General features: G+C 44.7%; 1 protein-coding gene across 1 annotated transcript in view; it reads left to right on the forward strand.

Annotated features, from left to right (window-relative positions):
• NID1 (nidogen 1) overlaps positions 1-12,483 on the forward strand; it is a 96,441-nt gene that overhangs the window by 39,978 nt on the left and 43,980 nt on the right. The window contains exons 7-10 of the mRNA XM_004372797.2: positions 1,253-1,453; positions 3,772-4,017; positions 5,038-5,181; positions 12,257-12,382. Of these exons, the coding sequence (XP_004372854.1) occupies positions 1,253-1,453; positions 3,772-4,017; positions 5,038-5,181; positions 12,257-12,382 (717 nt within the window). The remainder of the gene's footprint in view (positions 1-1,252; positions 1,454-3,771; positions 4,018-5,037; positions 5,182-12,256; positions 12,383-12,483) is intronic.

Here is a 12,483-nt window from a genome sequence, read left to right on the forward strand (position 1 = left end):
AAGCTTGAGCCTCAGCCACTCCTTTGCTAATGGAGACCGCTGAAAGTGGATCACTCTGCTTTACACTGTTAACTCCTCCAAAAGTTAACCAGGAACAAGTTGCCATCAAGTAGACCCCGACTCGTGGTGACCCCCTGTGTGTCAGAGTAGAACTGTGCTCCCTAGGGTTTTCACTGGCTGATTTTTCCGAAGTCGATCACCAGGCACCTCTGGTGGACTTGAACCTCTGAACTTTCGGTCAGCAGCCGAGCACATTAACTGTTTGCACCACCCAGGGACTCCACTTGGGACTTGGGTCACAATAAAATAGGGGTTGTCAAACTTTTGTGCAAAGGGTTGTCAAACTTCTGTGCAAATACTAGATATTTTAAGCTTTGCCTAAATATTTTAGGTCATAAATGAATGAGTGTGGCTGTGTTTCAATAAAACTTTATTAATGGGCACTGAAATTTAAATTTCATATTATAAATTTAAATTTCATAAAATATTATTCTTCATTTAAAAATGGAAAACCTATTCTTAGCCCAAGGACTGTACAAAAAATAGGCAGTGGACTAGACTTACCCCTCAAGGTGTAGTTTGCCAAACCTTGCTATAATGGAAGTATCCAAATGTGGAAAAGACAGGCCTGCGAAGAAGGGACAAGTATTTTCTGTGTGGCTGAGGTAGCTGCCCTGTATAGACCAAGGGCCATTCCTGAGCCAGCCCCAGTAGTGGGTGGCCCTAAGGTGGGTTTCTGTACTGGTGATGGTTCGCACTGAGCAACTCACACACCTCACCAGGACTTACCTGTTAGAACAATCATCCCCACAATTCACAGAGCACAATTTGCAGAGCACTTTATCTCTTTAATTTTTACAAGATAGACTGTATTGTCATAAGGAAATGGAGGTTCAGAGGGCTGAAGTAATGGTTCAAGTTTACCAGCCAGTACCTAGCACAACTGGGTGTCACACTGCTTTTTCCAGCAGCGCCTGGTACTAACGTGCCTTAGAGGTTGGCTCGTGTCTGGAAAGGAAGCATCTTCTCACCTCTCTGGATGGCTCAGTTGGGCCACATGATGGCCAAGCTTTACCAGCCTCGTGGTCTACCAACGAAACTAACTCATGCACAGATAAAATGCCCTACCACCACGGTCCCCTTTGTGACCACTGTGTCAGCCCTGGGCGGGCAGGGAGAGATCCGCGCGTTCCGTGGGTGTTGACCTGGAAACGAGCTAATCCGCGCTCATAAAACCGATCTTGTTTTGCAGGCGGCGAGTTCACCCGGCGGGCTGAGGTAACCTTCGTGGGGCACCCGGGCAAGCTGGTCGTCAAGCAGCAGTTCAGCGGCATCGATGAGCATGGGCACCTGACCATCGACACGGAGCTGGAGGGCCGCGTGCCGCAAATCGCGTTCGGCTCCTCCGTACACATTGAGCCCTACACGGAGCTCTACCATTATTCCCCTTCTGGTGAGGGCGCGCACTTCTCGAGCCGGGGCGCGGGCCGGCTTCATCCTCCGCGGGTGTGAAGTGAGAAATAGGACACACGCGTGGTAGATGATTTAGTTCAAGGAAGAAAGTAAGCGTAACATAATCGTAAAACCTGGAGATAATCATTTTTAAATTTAAGTGTATTTCCTTCCAGCCTTTCCCCCAACATATATACATATATTGTTAAAATAAGATAATAGTTTTATTATAGTATACATTTATATGTAGCTTTTAAATCTTTTTATTTTGAAATAATTTCAAACTTACACAAAAGGTGAAAATTGTACGGAAACTTTTCACAAATAATTTACCCAACTCTACCTGTTAACATTTTGCCACATTTATCATTCTCTCTCTCTGTATATATATACATATGCATGCCATTCAACCAGTTGCCATGGAGTTGACTCTAACTCATGGTAACCCCATGAGTGTCAGAGTAGAATTGTGCCCCATAGGGTTTTCAATGACTGATTTTTTTGGAAGTAGATCACCAGACCTTTCTTCCAAGGCACCTCTGGGTGGTCTTGAACCACTAACTTTTCGGTTAGCAGCCAAGTGCATTAACTGTTTGTGCCACTATACATATATACATACACATATATAAAGTTAAATATGTGTGTGTGTGTGTGTGTGTGTGTGTGTATGTGTATTCTTCCCCCTTAACCATTTGAGAGTAAGTTGTAGACATCATGATCCTTCATCCCTAAATACTTCATGTGTTTCTCCTGAGAACAAGAACATATTCTCTTAAACGTGGTCACAGTACAGTTATCAAAATAAAAATTTAACATTGATGCGATATTATTATATAATCTAGAGACAAGTATAGAGTTTTTATTTAAATAAAATTATAATCATGCCACATTTTTCTCTCTTTTTCAATTAATGTCAAATCATGAATATTTTATAGCTTCATTAAGTAGGCTTTGAAAATGCTTTTTAGTGAATCTGTACTATTGTACCGTATGGCTATTAATTTAAACCATTCTCCTATTTTCTAAAGCTTAAGTTATTTCTCATTTTTCCCCCTCATAACAAGCTAAAGTACCATCTTCATTATAAATCTTGGCCAAGTTTCTGATTTTTTCTAAGGCTCAGTTCCTAGAAATAGAAGTGATGGGTCAAACAATATGAACTTTTTAAAGGCTCTTGTTAAATTGCTGTCCAGAAAGGTTGTACCAATTACTCAGGCTTTGCGGCTTGGTTAGGCTTCTAATTCTGTGGAATGAGGGTGGGGGAGAGGAGTGGAAAGTGAATAGGACCCTGGTCTGCAGCCTGCCTGTAACCAGATGGCATTTCTGGCAGCCCTGCATGCAGAACTGGACGAAGGCAGCAGCCCACACTATTTTTTATTTATCCTTTGGCTTTTGTGCTTCTATTATGGTGAAAACTGCAGCAGTGCACAGAAATATGAAGAGTCTTTCATACTTTTTTTTAAATAGGAAGTTGTGGGTTTCATTGCATGGGTGAACAGCAGACTTCTGACTGGGGAAGACTGTCTTCTCTGTCAAGGTTTGGTCATGGCCCTTTAGTAATTTTTCAGAAATTGGCTGAAAAATACCCGTTTAGTTTCTCATTTTTAATATCATAGACTGCTTAATCTAGGTTGTGTAGAGCAACCACTATTTATTGAATCCCAAATGAGATAGCCTATATAAAGCAGTTAGCATGCTGCTGGGCACATAGTAAATGATCAGTAAATGGTATGTTAGTAATAGTATTGTTGTGGTGGTTGTTAGTTGCTGTTGAGTCAACTCTGACTCATAGCGACCTTACGTACAACAGAACGAAATGTTGCCTGGTCCTGCACCATCTTCCTGATCATCACGATGCTTGTTATTAGCCTGCTCAGTTCTAGAAGTTTTACATACTGTCTCATCAAGTCCCCGCTCAAACCCATTTTTTAAAAGAAACTGAGGCTCGAGAAGTTAGTGGCTTATAGTCACAACTGTGGTGGGGGGCTGTGAACTCAGATGTATCTCCTTCGAAATCTGTGCTCTTTCTACTGGACCGTAGTCCCTCACCTAGTCCTGGGAGTCTTAGGAACTTTCTAAGAATCACTGGATGAGAAGAAGCAACAGATAGTACCAGTAATCATAAGGGAAATCTAGGTAACAGAATGCGTTGCTCTCCAGAACTAAATCTCATTTTGCCTGATCCACCTGCCCTCCCATCTGGTAGCATCATGAGCAAGGAGGACTGCTGATTGTTTTAAAACTCTAGATTTTGCCTCACACATCCTTAAGGATTTCTCTGTTGACTTCCTGTCTTGTTCCCCCGGCCCTCACCCCCAGTGATCACGTCCTCCTCCACCCAGGAGTACACTGTGACGGAGCCTGAGCGGGACGGGACTGCCCCCTCACACACCTACATCTACCAGTGGCGGCAGACCATCACCTTCCAACAATGCACCCACGATGATGCCCGGCCCGCCCTGCCCAGCACCCAGCAACTCTCAGTGGACAGCGTGTTTGTCCTGTACAACCAGGACGAGAAGATCTTGCGATACGCTCTGAGCAACTCCATCGGTCCTGTGAGGGGTAAGTGAGGCGGCAGGTTAGATCAGGCACCGTGCATGCGCCTGTGTGTGTCTTTGTGCCCACACGTTCAAAATCCCTGCTCTGTGCATTGTTTTTAGTCCCTTACTCTCAGTCTATAGAAGGGGGAGGACATGCTCAGATATCTCCCACCTTGTTGTTTGTGAGTCTTAGAAAACCTAAGTGTCTCTGTCCTTGTAAGTGAAGCCCTCTTCACTATCGTATAGAATGCCAACCTATTGAGTTACCTTACAGAGCAGACCATTCAAGGGTTCTAGCTTTGGCAGGGCTTTGGAAACACATTCACACTCAGCCTTGAAAGGAACGTGTGCTCGGGGCCTGAGGAAATCGAGACACAGCTGGTAGGCCCAGAGCCTGAAGCGCGCTCTCCTGTTACTGCACATCAAGGGTGTGTGGCCTGGGCCCAGGGGCCTCCTAGCTGCACGGGAGGAGCTGGGGTTGGGAAGTGACCATGACATCTCAGTGTCAGACTTCACATTGTCCAGATCTTTAAGGTCTGGAGGTCATATACATTTGTGGCCTGGGTGTTAATGCTTTTTTGTTTTTTGAGTTTTTTAGATCTCTCTCCATGCTGGAGTTTGTCCTTAATCTAGCTCCATAAAGCAGAAGGAAGTCTTTCTCGTTTTAAAGCTGTGGCTCTAGACATCAGAAGCTGGCATATTTTTTCTTAAAGGACCAGTTAGTAAATATTTTAGGTTTGGCAGCTGTATGCTCTCAGCTACAACATCCTCTTGTAGCCCCAAAGGAGCCACACACCATATGTAAGCAAATGGGTATGGCTGGTTTCCATAAAAACAGGCAGTGGGCTGGAGGGGCGAAGCTCACGGATCGCTCCCCTCAGGTGGTTGCATGAGGAGTCAGCCGGTTTCCAGTTCCAGGACCCTGTGCTGCTCATGGGTGATCACCTTCTTGGTCATCAGTCGTGGCTGACTTTCTGGGGAAGGAGGAAACCTGTAAGAGTTCTCGAATACTCACTCCGTTTACATGTCTCTGCCTTCGCAGACGATTCCCCTGACGCCCTTCAGAACCCCTGCTACGTTGGCACTCATGGCTGTGACACCAACGCGGCGTGCCGGCCCGGCCCCGCCACACAGTTCTCCTGCGAGTGCTCCATCGGCTTCCGAGGAGATGGGCGGACCTGCCAAGGTACGGCATCGAGTCTGACTTTTGGGGGTCAGGGGTCAGGCTCTGTAAGACTGGGTGAGGCAAGGGTGCCTGGGAGCTGGGAAGCCCGGTGGGACGAATCCTGATGGACACACTCAGGCTTCCTCGGTGGTGCTAAGTACTGCCCTTGTCTGTCTGTGATTACACGGACCCACTGGAAGCAGCAGAGAATTTGCAAGGCCGCTCACTCTCCACCCACCTTATGAGGGCACAGATACAGAGGGAAGCTGAAGACAGTGCTGCTTATAAGAACTCTGATGATACAACTATAGCTACAGTTTACAGGCACTGTTTGAGTTAGGTGCTTCGTGAACACCATCTCACCGAATTCTCCAACTCTGAAAAACTGAGAGTTATTAAAGTGAGCACATGACAAAGCAGGATTTGATTGAGCATCTGTATCGCTGTACTTTCTCTCACTTATTTTATCATCTATAATTTAATTTCATATACTTTTGTGAAGACAACTTGATGTTTACATGCTTGTAAGTATAGTTTAATTTTAATCCACTTCCACAAGGGAAGAACCCATCCACCAGAGGCAGTGACTGCAAGAACTTCAAATACTTCAACTAAACCAAACCCATAGACACTGAGTCAATTCAACCCATAGTGACCCTATAGGACAGAGTAGAACTACCCCATAGAGTTTCCAAGGAGCGACTGGTGGATTCAAACTGCTGATCTTTTGGTTAGCAGCCAAGCTCTTAACCACTGCGCCACCAGGGCTCCAAATGCTTCAACTAGTGCTGCCTAAATCTGCAACACAGCTCCCTCATTAACACAGCAAATGTTAGAAATAAGTTTCCTGGTGAATAAGTGGTGTACAGATACATGGTTGGCTATAAAGATAAGAAAGTCCCTGGGTGGTACAAATGGTTAACGCGCTTAGCTAGCTGCTGATTGAAAGGTCAGAGATTCAAGTCCACCCAAATGTACCTCGGAAGAAAAGCCTGGCAATCTATTTATGGAAAATCAGCCATTGAAAACCCTATGGAGAAGAAGAATTGGGTGAGCCCAGCAGCCTCATAGCTCTGGAACAGACTTGGGTCTGCAATCCAACCCCCTACTTATTGGAGGATTTGCTTTGCTGATTTAACTTGAAGGTTAGTAGGTCCTGCCATCAGGGTATTGCTTTGTTTGTTTCGAAGTGAACTTTTGAAAGCACCAGAAATAATGGAGAGCAGGGACTCGGTGCTTACAAGAACAGGTTCTATAATGGCCTGGCCTGCTTGCTAAGAATGTGTACATGTGGTAGAATTCAGCCTGAGACTTGCCTTCTTTGTAACATGTCAACTGGAGACATAGTTCCCACTTACCTCTAATCGTCAGAGTTTCCTAGTCTTTGCCAGAAGACCCTGACAGCTTTGGATGGCTAAATTGGCTTAGGCCAGCTTGACGCAATGTACATCATGAAGGGACCCCTGCTCAGGACCACGAAGATGATGACTGACATCACGTGGGGATAGACTGCCCCCATTTCTCCAGCAGAAGCAAATCCATCCTCAGGCTTTATGCCACCTTGTTTCAACTTCATGTTGTTGTTATTAGCTGCCATTGAGTTGGCTCCTGACTCCTAAAAACTGCATGCCATTGGACTGTTGTGATCCATAGGGTTTTCAGAAGTAGATTGCCAGGCCTTTCTTCCCAGTCTGTTTTAGTCTGGAAGCTTCACTGAAACCTGTTCAACATTACAGCAACATGCAAGCCTCCACTGACAGACGGGTGGTGGCTGTGCTGCATTAGGTGTATTGGCCAGGAATCTATCTCTGGCCTCCTCTGTGGAAGGTGAAAATTCTAGCACAGAACCACCACGCCCCTTTCAACTTCAAAGTCAGCTGAATATGACTGTAGCATAGAGATACCCCAGCCTGCTGCTGGTGACCTGTGACCTGTCATCACGAGAGGGCTTCACTTCAGAGGACATGGCCAGCCATGCTTTCCGTAGTCTGTTGCACTCACAGAAAATCCCCTGACGCCCTCCCCGAGGAAGACAGGTAGCCATATGTGGGTCTGCTTTTGTCCTGTGGTTAGTCCTTGCACTGGCATATTAGCACCGTGGAATGTGGATGTTTTCTCAGTCAGGCTCCTTATTGTTCTGGATCAACAGAACATGCCTCAAAGTGTTAATGCACCGAGACAATAGGCTTTTCATAGGAAATTGCATTAAGCAGATCACTTCATGTATTATTTTGATGTGGGAAGTGCCATAGAGGAGAAAGAGAGCCCATCCTGTCTACAAGGATGAGCCTTTGTGATGCAGTGTGTGTGTAACATTGATATAATGACATGTGACATCCCAAACAAGGCTGGTCTGGGTGAGACATCAGAGAGTGAGTCTCCAGTCGGGAGAGAAGTTACATTTGAATCACAGGGCTCTGGACCCTGCCAGGATGGCTTTCCAGTATTTCTCAGTTTGGAGTCTGTAGAGAGAGTTTTGGTTAATCTCTTGTTGAGTGTGTTTTGAGTACACTCAAGGTATTTAACAAACCGATCATGAGATTCTTCTCAAAGAGCCTGCCCTTTGAAAGAAGAGACAAACTGGAGAAACTTAAACAGTTGTTGAAAATATGGGAATCTGGGATCTTAAAAGCCTGTGAGCAGCCATCTAAGATATTCCACTGGTCTCACCCTTTCGGGAGTAAGGGAGAATGAAGAAAACAAGATACAAGGAAAACATTCATCCAAAGGACTAATGGACCACAACTACCACGGCCTCCACCAGACTGAGTCTAGTACCCGGCTACCACCACTGACTGCTCTGACTGGGATCACAACAGGGGGTCCTGTACAGAGCTGGAGAAAAATGTAGAACAAAATTCTAGCTCACAAAAAAAGACCAGATTTACTGGCCTGACAGATACTGGAGAAATCTCGAGAGTATGGCTCTCTGACACCATTTTAGCTCAGTAATGAAGTCACTCCCGAGGTCCACCATTCAACCAAAGATTAGACAGCCCCATAAAACAAAATGAGACCAATGGGGCACAACAGTCCAGGGACAAGGACTAGAAGGCAGGAGGGGACAGGAAAGCTGGTAATAGGGAACCCAAGTTTGAGAGGGGACAGTGTTGACATGTCATGGGGTTGTTAACCATTGTCATAAAACAATATGTGTACTGACTGTTTAATGAAAAACTATTTGTTCTGTAAACCTTCATCTAAAGTACAATAAAAAAAAGAAAATATGGGAAAAGTAGCCACTCTGTAAAAAGACAAAAAGGAAGCGGTAAGTCTTTTAAATCGTATTTTATTTTGTGTTCGGTGAAGGGGAAGCAGTAATTTTAAGAACAATCTACGATTTTCTGACTGAGTCTGAGAGTGATTTACGTGACAAGGAAATCCTTTCCAGAGAAGAAGTTGGCCAGATATTGAGTAATAATAATAATTTTCAAGTGAATACTGTGCTGTTTTATGAGAGATAGTTATCAGTAATTCACTGTTTCTACTAAAGAAAGGATTAAGTCCTGGCCTTAATTTACGGAAAATAAACAAACAAAAAAAGCCAAACCCCTGTTTGTTGAGTCAATTCCAACTCATAGCGATCCTACAGGACAGAGTAGAACTGCCCTGTAGGTTTTCCAAGGCTGTAATCTTTACAGAAGCAGACTGTCACATCTTTCTCCCAAGGAGCGGTTGGTGGGTTTGAACTGCTGATCTTTCAGTTAGCAGCCGAGTGGTTAACCGCTGTGCCACCAGAGCTCCTTTTATTTACAGAAGAAAGGATTTGACTTAGACATTAGGAAGAATTTCCATAGTGCAAGGACCATGAGATATTAGCAGAGACATTGGTAGGGTCTTGTCTCTAAAGAAAAGGTATCTTTCAGCCTGATGTACATTTGTCGACCTGCATAGAGGTACAGGTTGGGCTAGGGACCACCCTGCCCCCATCTCATGGTCCCCGAGACCCTATCTGCCACTGGCTTTCCAGATAGGGCTTGAAGGAAGAGTGTGCTCCTAATCACTAAAAAAAACTTTTTCAAAACACACAGCTTCCCTCTCCATATTAGAGGGACTAGAGCTTGAAAAAGTTCCCCTGGTGATTTGGCTTTGTCCCCTTGATTGAAAACTGCTGCTCTCTGCTCTTGTACTTTGGCAGTCACGTCTGAGTCATGGAACCCTGCAGTCTGTACACTGTGTCCAGAGCATCTGTGCAGGGAATGTCCTCTGAGATCTGTGGTGTGAGAGAGCGCAAGCCAGAATGGGCTCTTTCTCCCATGTCGCTGGAGCAGCAGCTGGTAGATTGGAGCACTGCAGTCCACGCTTGATGAGCGTCCCCCTCCAGCTTCAACTTGTGGGAGAGGCCACTTTAGGAGGGGCCCTGTTCCGGGACCTTCCAGCTGTACCGCTTGTCTAGATCTTGTGTCTTAAACATTTCACAGAAAACACATTTCAAATACTTTCAAAAAGCTGAATATCATTTGGTTTGGGTTTTTGCCTTGGTAAAGGGCAAATTATGGGACTGATGTGGCAAGAATGTTTGTCCTGTGCAATGTTATTCCAATAAGCATTTGTTTCTCCAGTAAAGGGACTAGCTAGACTGATGATCTGAGGGGGCACATGGCCTTTATCTCCCAAGTGTGAAAAATTCACAAAAAGGCATGGGTGGTACAGCAGGGAGGGGAGTTGTGTGGTCCCAGCCATTGTGAAATCTTCCTCACATTTATCTCAGGGTTCTAGAAATCCCAGAAGTAACTGTACACTCTGAGTATGGGGTTGGTATGGGAGGGACTTTGTCTGATGTGTTCGTTTTAACCCATCAGTGGACCGGTAATCACCAGGTAATGACAGGTTAGCTCAGTTTCTTGGCTTGGCTAACCAGCCTTGCTGTAATCAGTAACCACAGACTGGCCCCCAAAACCTAGTGGCCATCGGAGAGACGTGTTCCCAGAATCAGCCACATCCATCACCATGGCTGGTGGTATAGGATGAATCTCAATAATTATAATAGTAACTATGTTTCTTGAGCATGCTAGGTATTCTCCTGGCCTACATCCCTTGTCTGTGATCTATAATACTCAAGATAAGTATTATTATGCTTATTTACCAAGGGTAAACAGAGGTTGAATAGTGAGGTAACTTGCCCAAGGTCACATAGCTACCAAACCAGTTACAGTTGAGTTGACCCAACTCTTGGCAACCCCATGTATGTCAGAGTAGAACTGTGCTCCATAGAATTTTCAAGGGCCGATATTTTTGGAAGTAGATCACCAGGCCTTTCTTCTGAGGCACCTCTGGGTGGGCTCAAACCTCCAACCTTTTGATTAGCAGCTAAGCGTGTTAATCATTTGCACCACCCAGGAACTCCCACATAGCTACAGAGATTCCCATAAGATGGTGGAAGTACACGTCACTAGTGAAACTGGCCACAATGACAGAGAGGCAAGCTGGGATAGGCAGTGCTGGCCATTTGCTTTATATAAAATGATTATGTAAAGATAATAACCACTAGAGGAAGGGGGAGAAAAAAGATCACACAGCTAGTAACTGAAGGACGCAGGATTAGAACCTAGGTATGTACAACTCCAAATCTATGTTTTTTGTTCTACATTATCCTATGGTTGATGGCTATAGTATTGTCATATGAAAGGATATCACCCTACTAGATCGTTTACAGTAGTTTGAGTTAATGGCTTTCCTTTTAGTCCAGTGAGCTCTAGGCAGCAGTAAAAATGACACGATTTTGTTTTAAATTGTTCAACTTTTCTTTGTAACTGTAATTGGAGAAAGGTAATATTTTCTAACAATAAAGCAAAAGCAAACCCAACCAGTTGCTGTTGAGTTGATTCTGACTCATGGTGACCCCATGTATGCAGAGAACTGCTCCATAGGGTTTTCAAGGCTGTGGCCTTTCAGAAGTAGATTGCCAGACCTTTCTTTTGAGACACCTCTAGGTGGATTTGAACTGCCAACATTTCCATTAGTAGCTGAGCACTTAACCATTTGTGCCACCAAGGGATTCCTTTTCTAACAATGTTGTTGTTAGTTGCCATGGTGATTCCGACTCATGGTGACCATATAGGACAGAGTAGAACTGCCCAACAGGGTTTCCAAGGCTGTAATCTTTATGGAAACAGACTGCCATGTCTTTCTCCCGTGGAGCAGCTGGTGGGTTTGAACTGCTGACCTTTTAGTTGGCAGCCAAGCGCTTAACCACTGTACAACTAGGGCTCCTAAATAAAAATAAACCTGTTGCCATCGAGTCAATTCTGACTCATAGTGACCCTATAGGACTGAGTAGGACTGCCCCATAGGGTTTTCAAGGAACAGCTGGTGGATTCAAACTGCCGATCTTTTGGTTAGCAGCCGAGCTCTTAACCACTGCAACACCAGGGCCCCAAACCTGTTGTCATCGAGTTGATTCTGACTTATAGCAACCCTGTAGGACAGAGTAGAACTGCCCCATAGAGTTTCCAAGGAGTGGCTGTAGATTCAAACTGCTGACCTTTTGGTTAGCAGCCAAGTTCTTAACCACTGTGCCACCAGGGCTCCAAATAATAATACCAAAAACCAAAACCCGTTGCCGTCGAGTCGATTCCAACTCATAGAGACCCTATAGAACAGAGTGGAACTGCTCTGTAGGGTTTCCAAGGAGCCCCTGGTGGATTTGAACTGCCCACCTTTTGGTTAGCAGTTGTAGCTCTTAACCACTATGCTACCGGGGTTTCCCCAAATAATAATAGCCATATTTAAATATGCTCTCTAGTTTAGGAACCTTATTCAAAGTCCAGACACTTGTCTCTCCATCCTTCTAACATGTATTTGCTGATCTGATGTTCGTGACTGTTGTTGTGGGTCCCAGGCTCAGCACCTAACTTGGGAGACATAGAGGGGGGTAGCAGAGCACACGCTTACTTAGGAAAAGGGCCTTGGGAGCTTTCAACAAAGTTATGCACAGAAAAAAAAAAAAATCTTATTTAACACTACTTTTGGAATATAGGAAATTTTCTTTTTAAAACTGATCTGTTCTCAGAGATAATCTGCTTTCCATTTTATTATATTCAGTGAAGTTTGAAGAGGTTTAAAAAAGTGTGCATTTTTTTTTAACTTGCTGCAGATATCGATGAATGTTCTGAGCAGCCCTCGGTGTGTGGGAGCCATGCCATCTGCAATAATCACCCCGGAACCTTCCGCTGTGAGTGTATGGAGGGCTATCGGTTTTCCGACGAGGGAACGTGTGTGGGTAAGTTGTCTAGATAACTTTTCAAAAGATTGATTCATATGGTGTATATTACTTCCTGTTTAAATAGTACTGTCCCAGGTGATTCGCCAGACTGAGATGAA

The sequence above is a fragment of the Trichechus manatus genome, unplaced genomic scaffold (assembly GCF_000243295.1).
Source record: "Trichechus manatus latirostris isolate Lorelei unplaced genomic scaffold, TriManLat1.0 scaffold00021, whole genome shotgun sequence".
Lineage (NCBI taxonomy): Eukaryota > Metazoa > Chordata > Mammalia > Sirenia > Trichechidae > Trichechus > Trichechus manatus.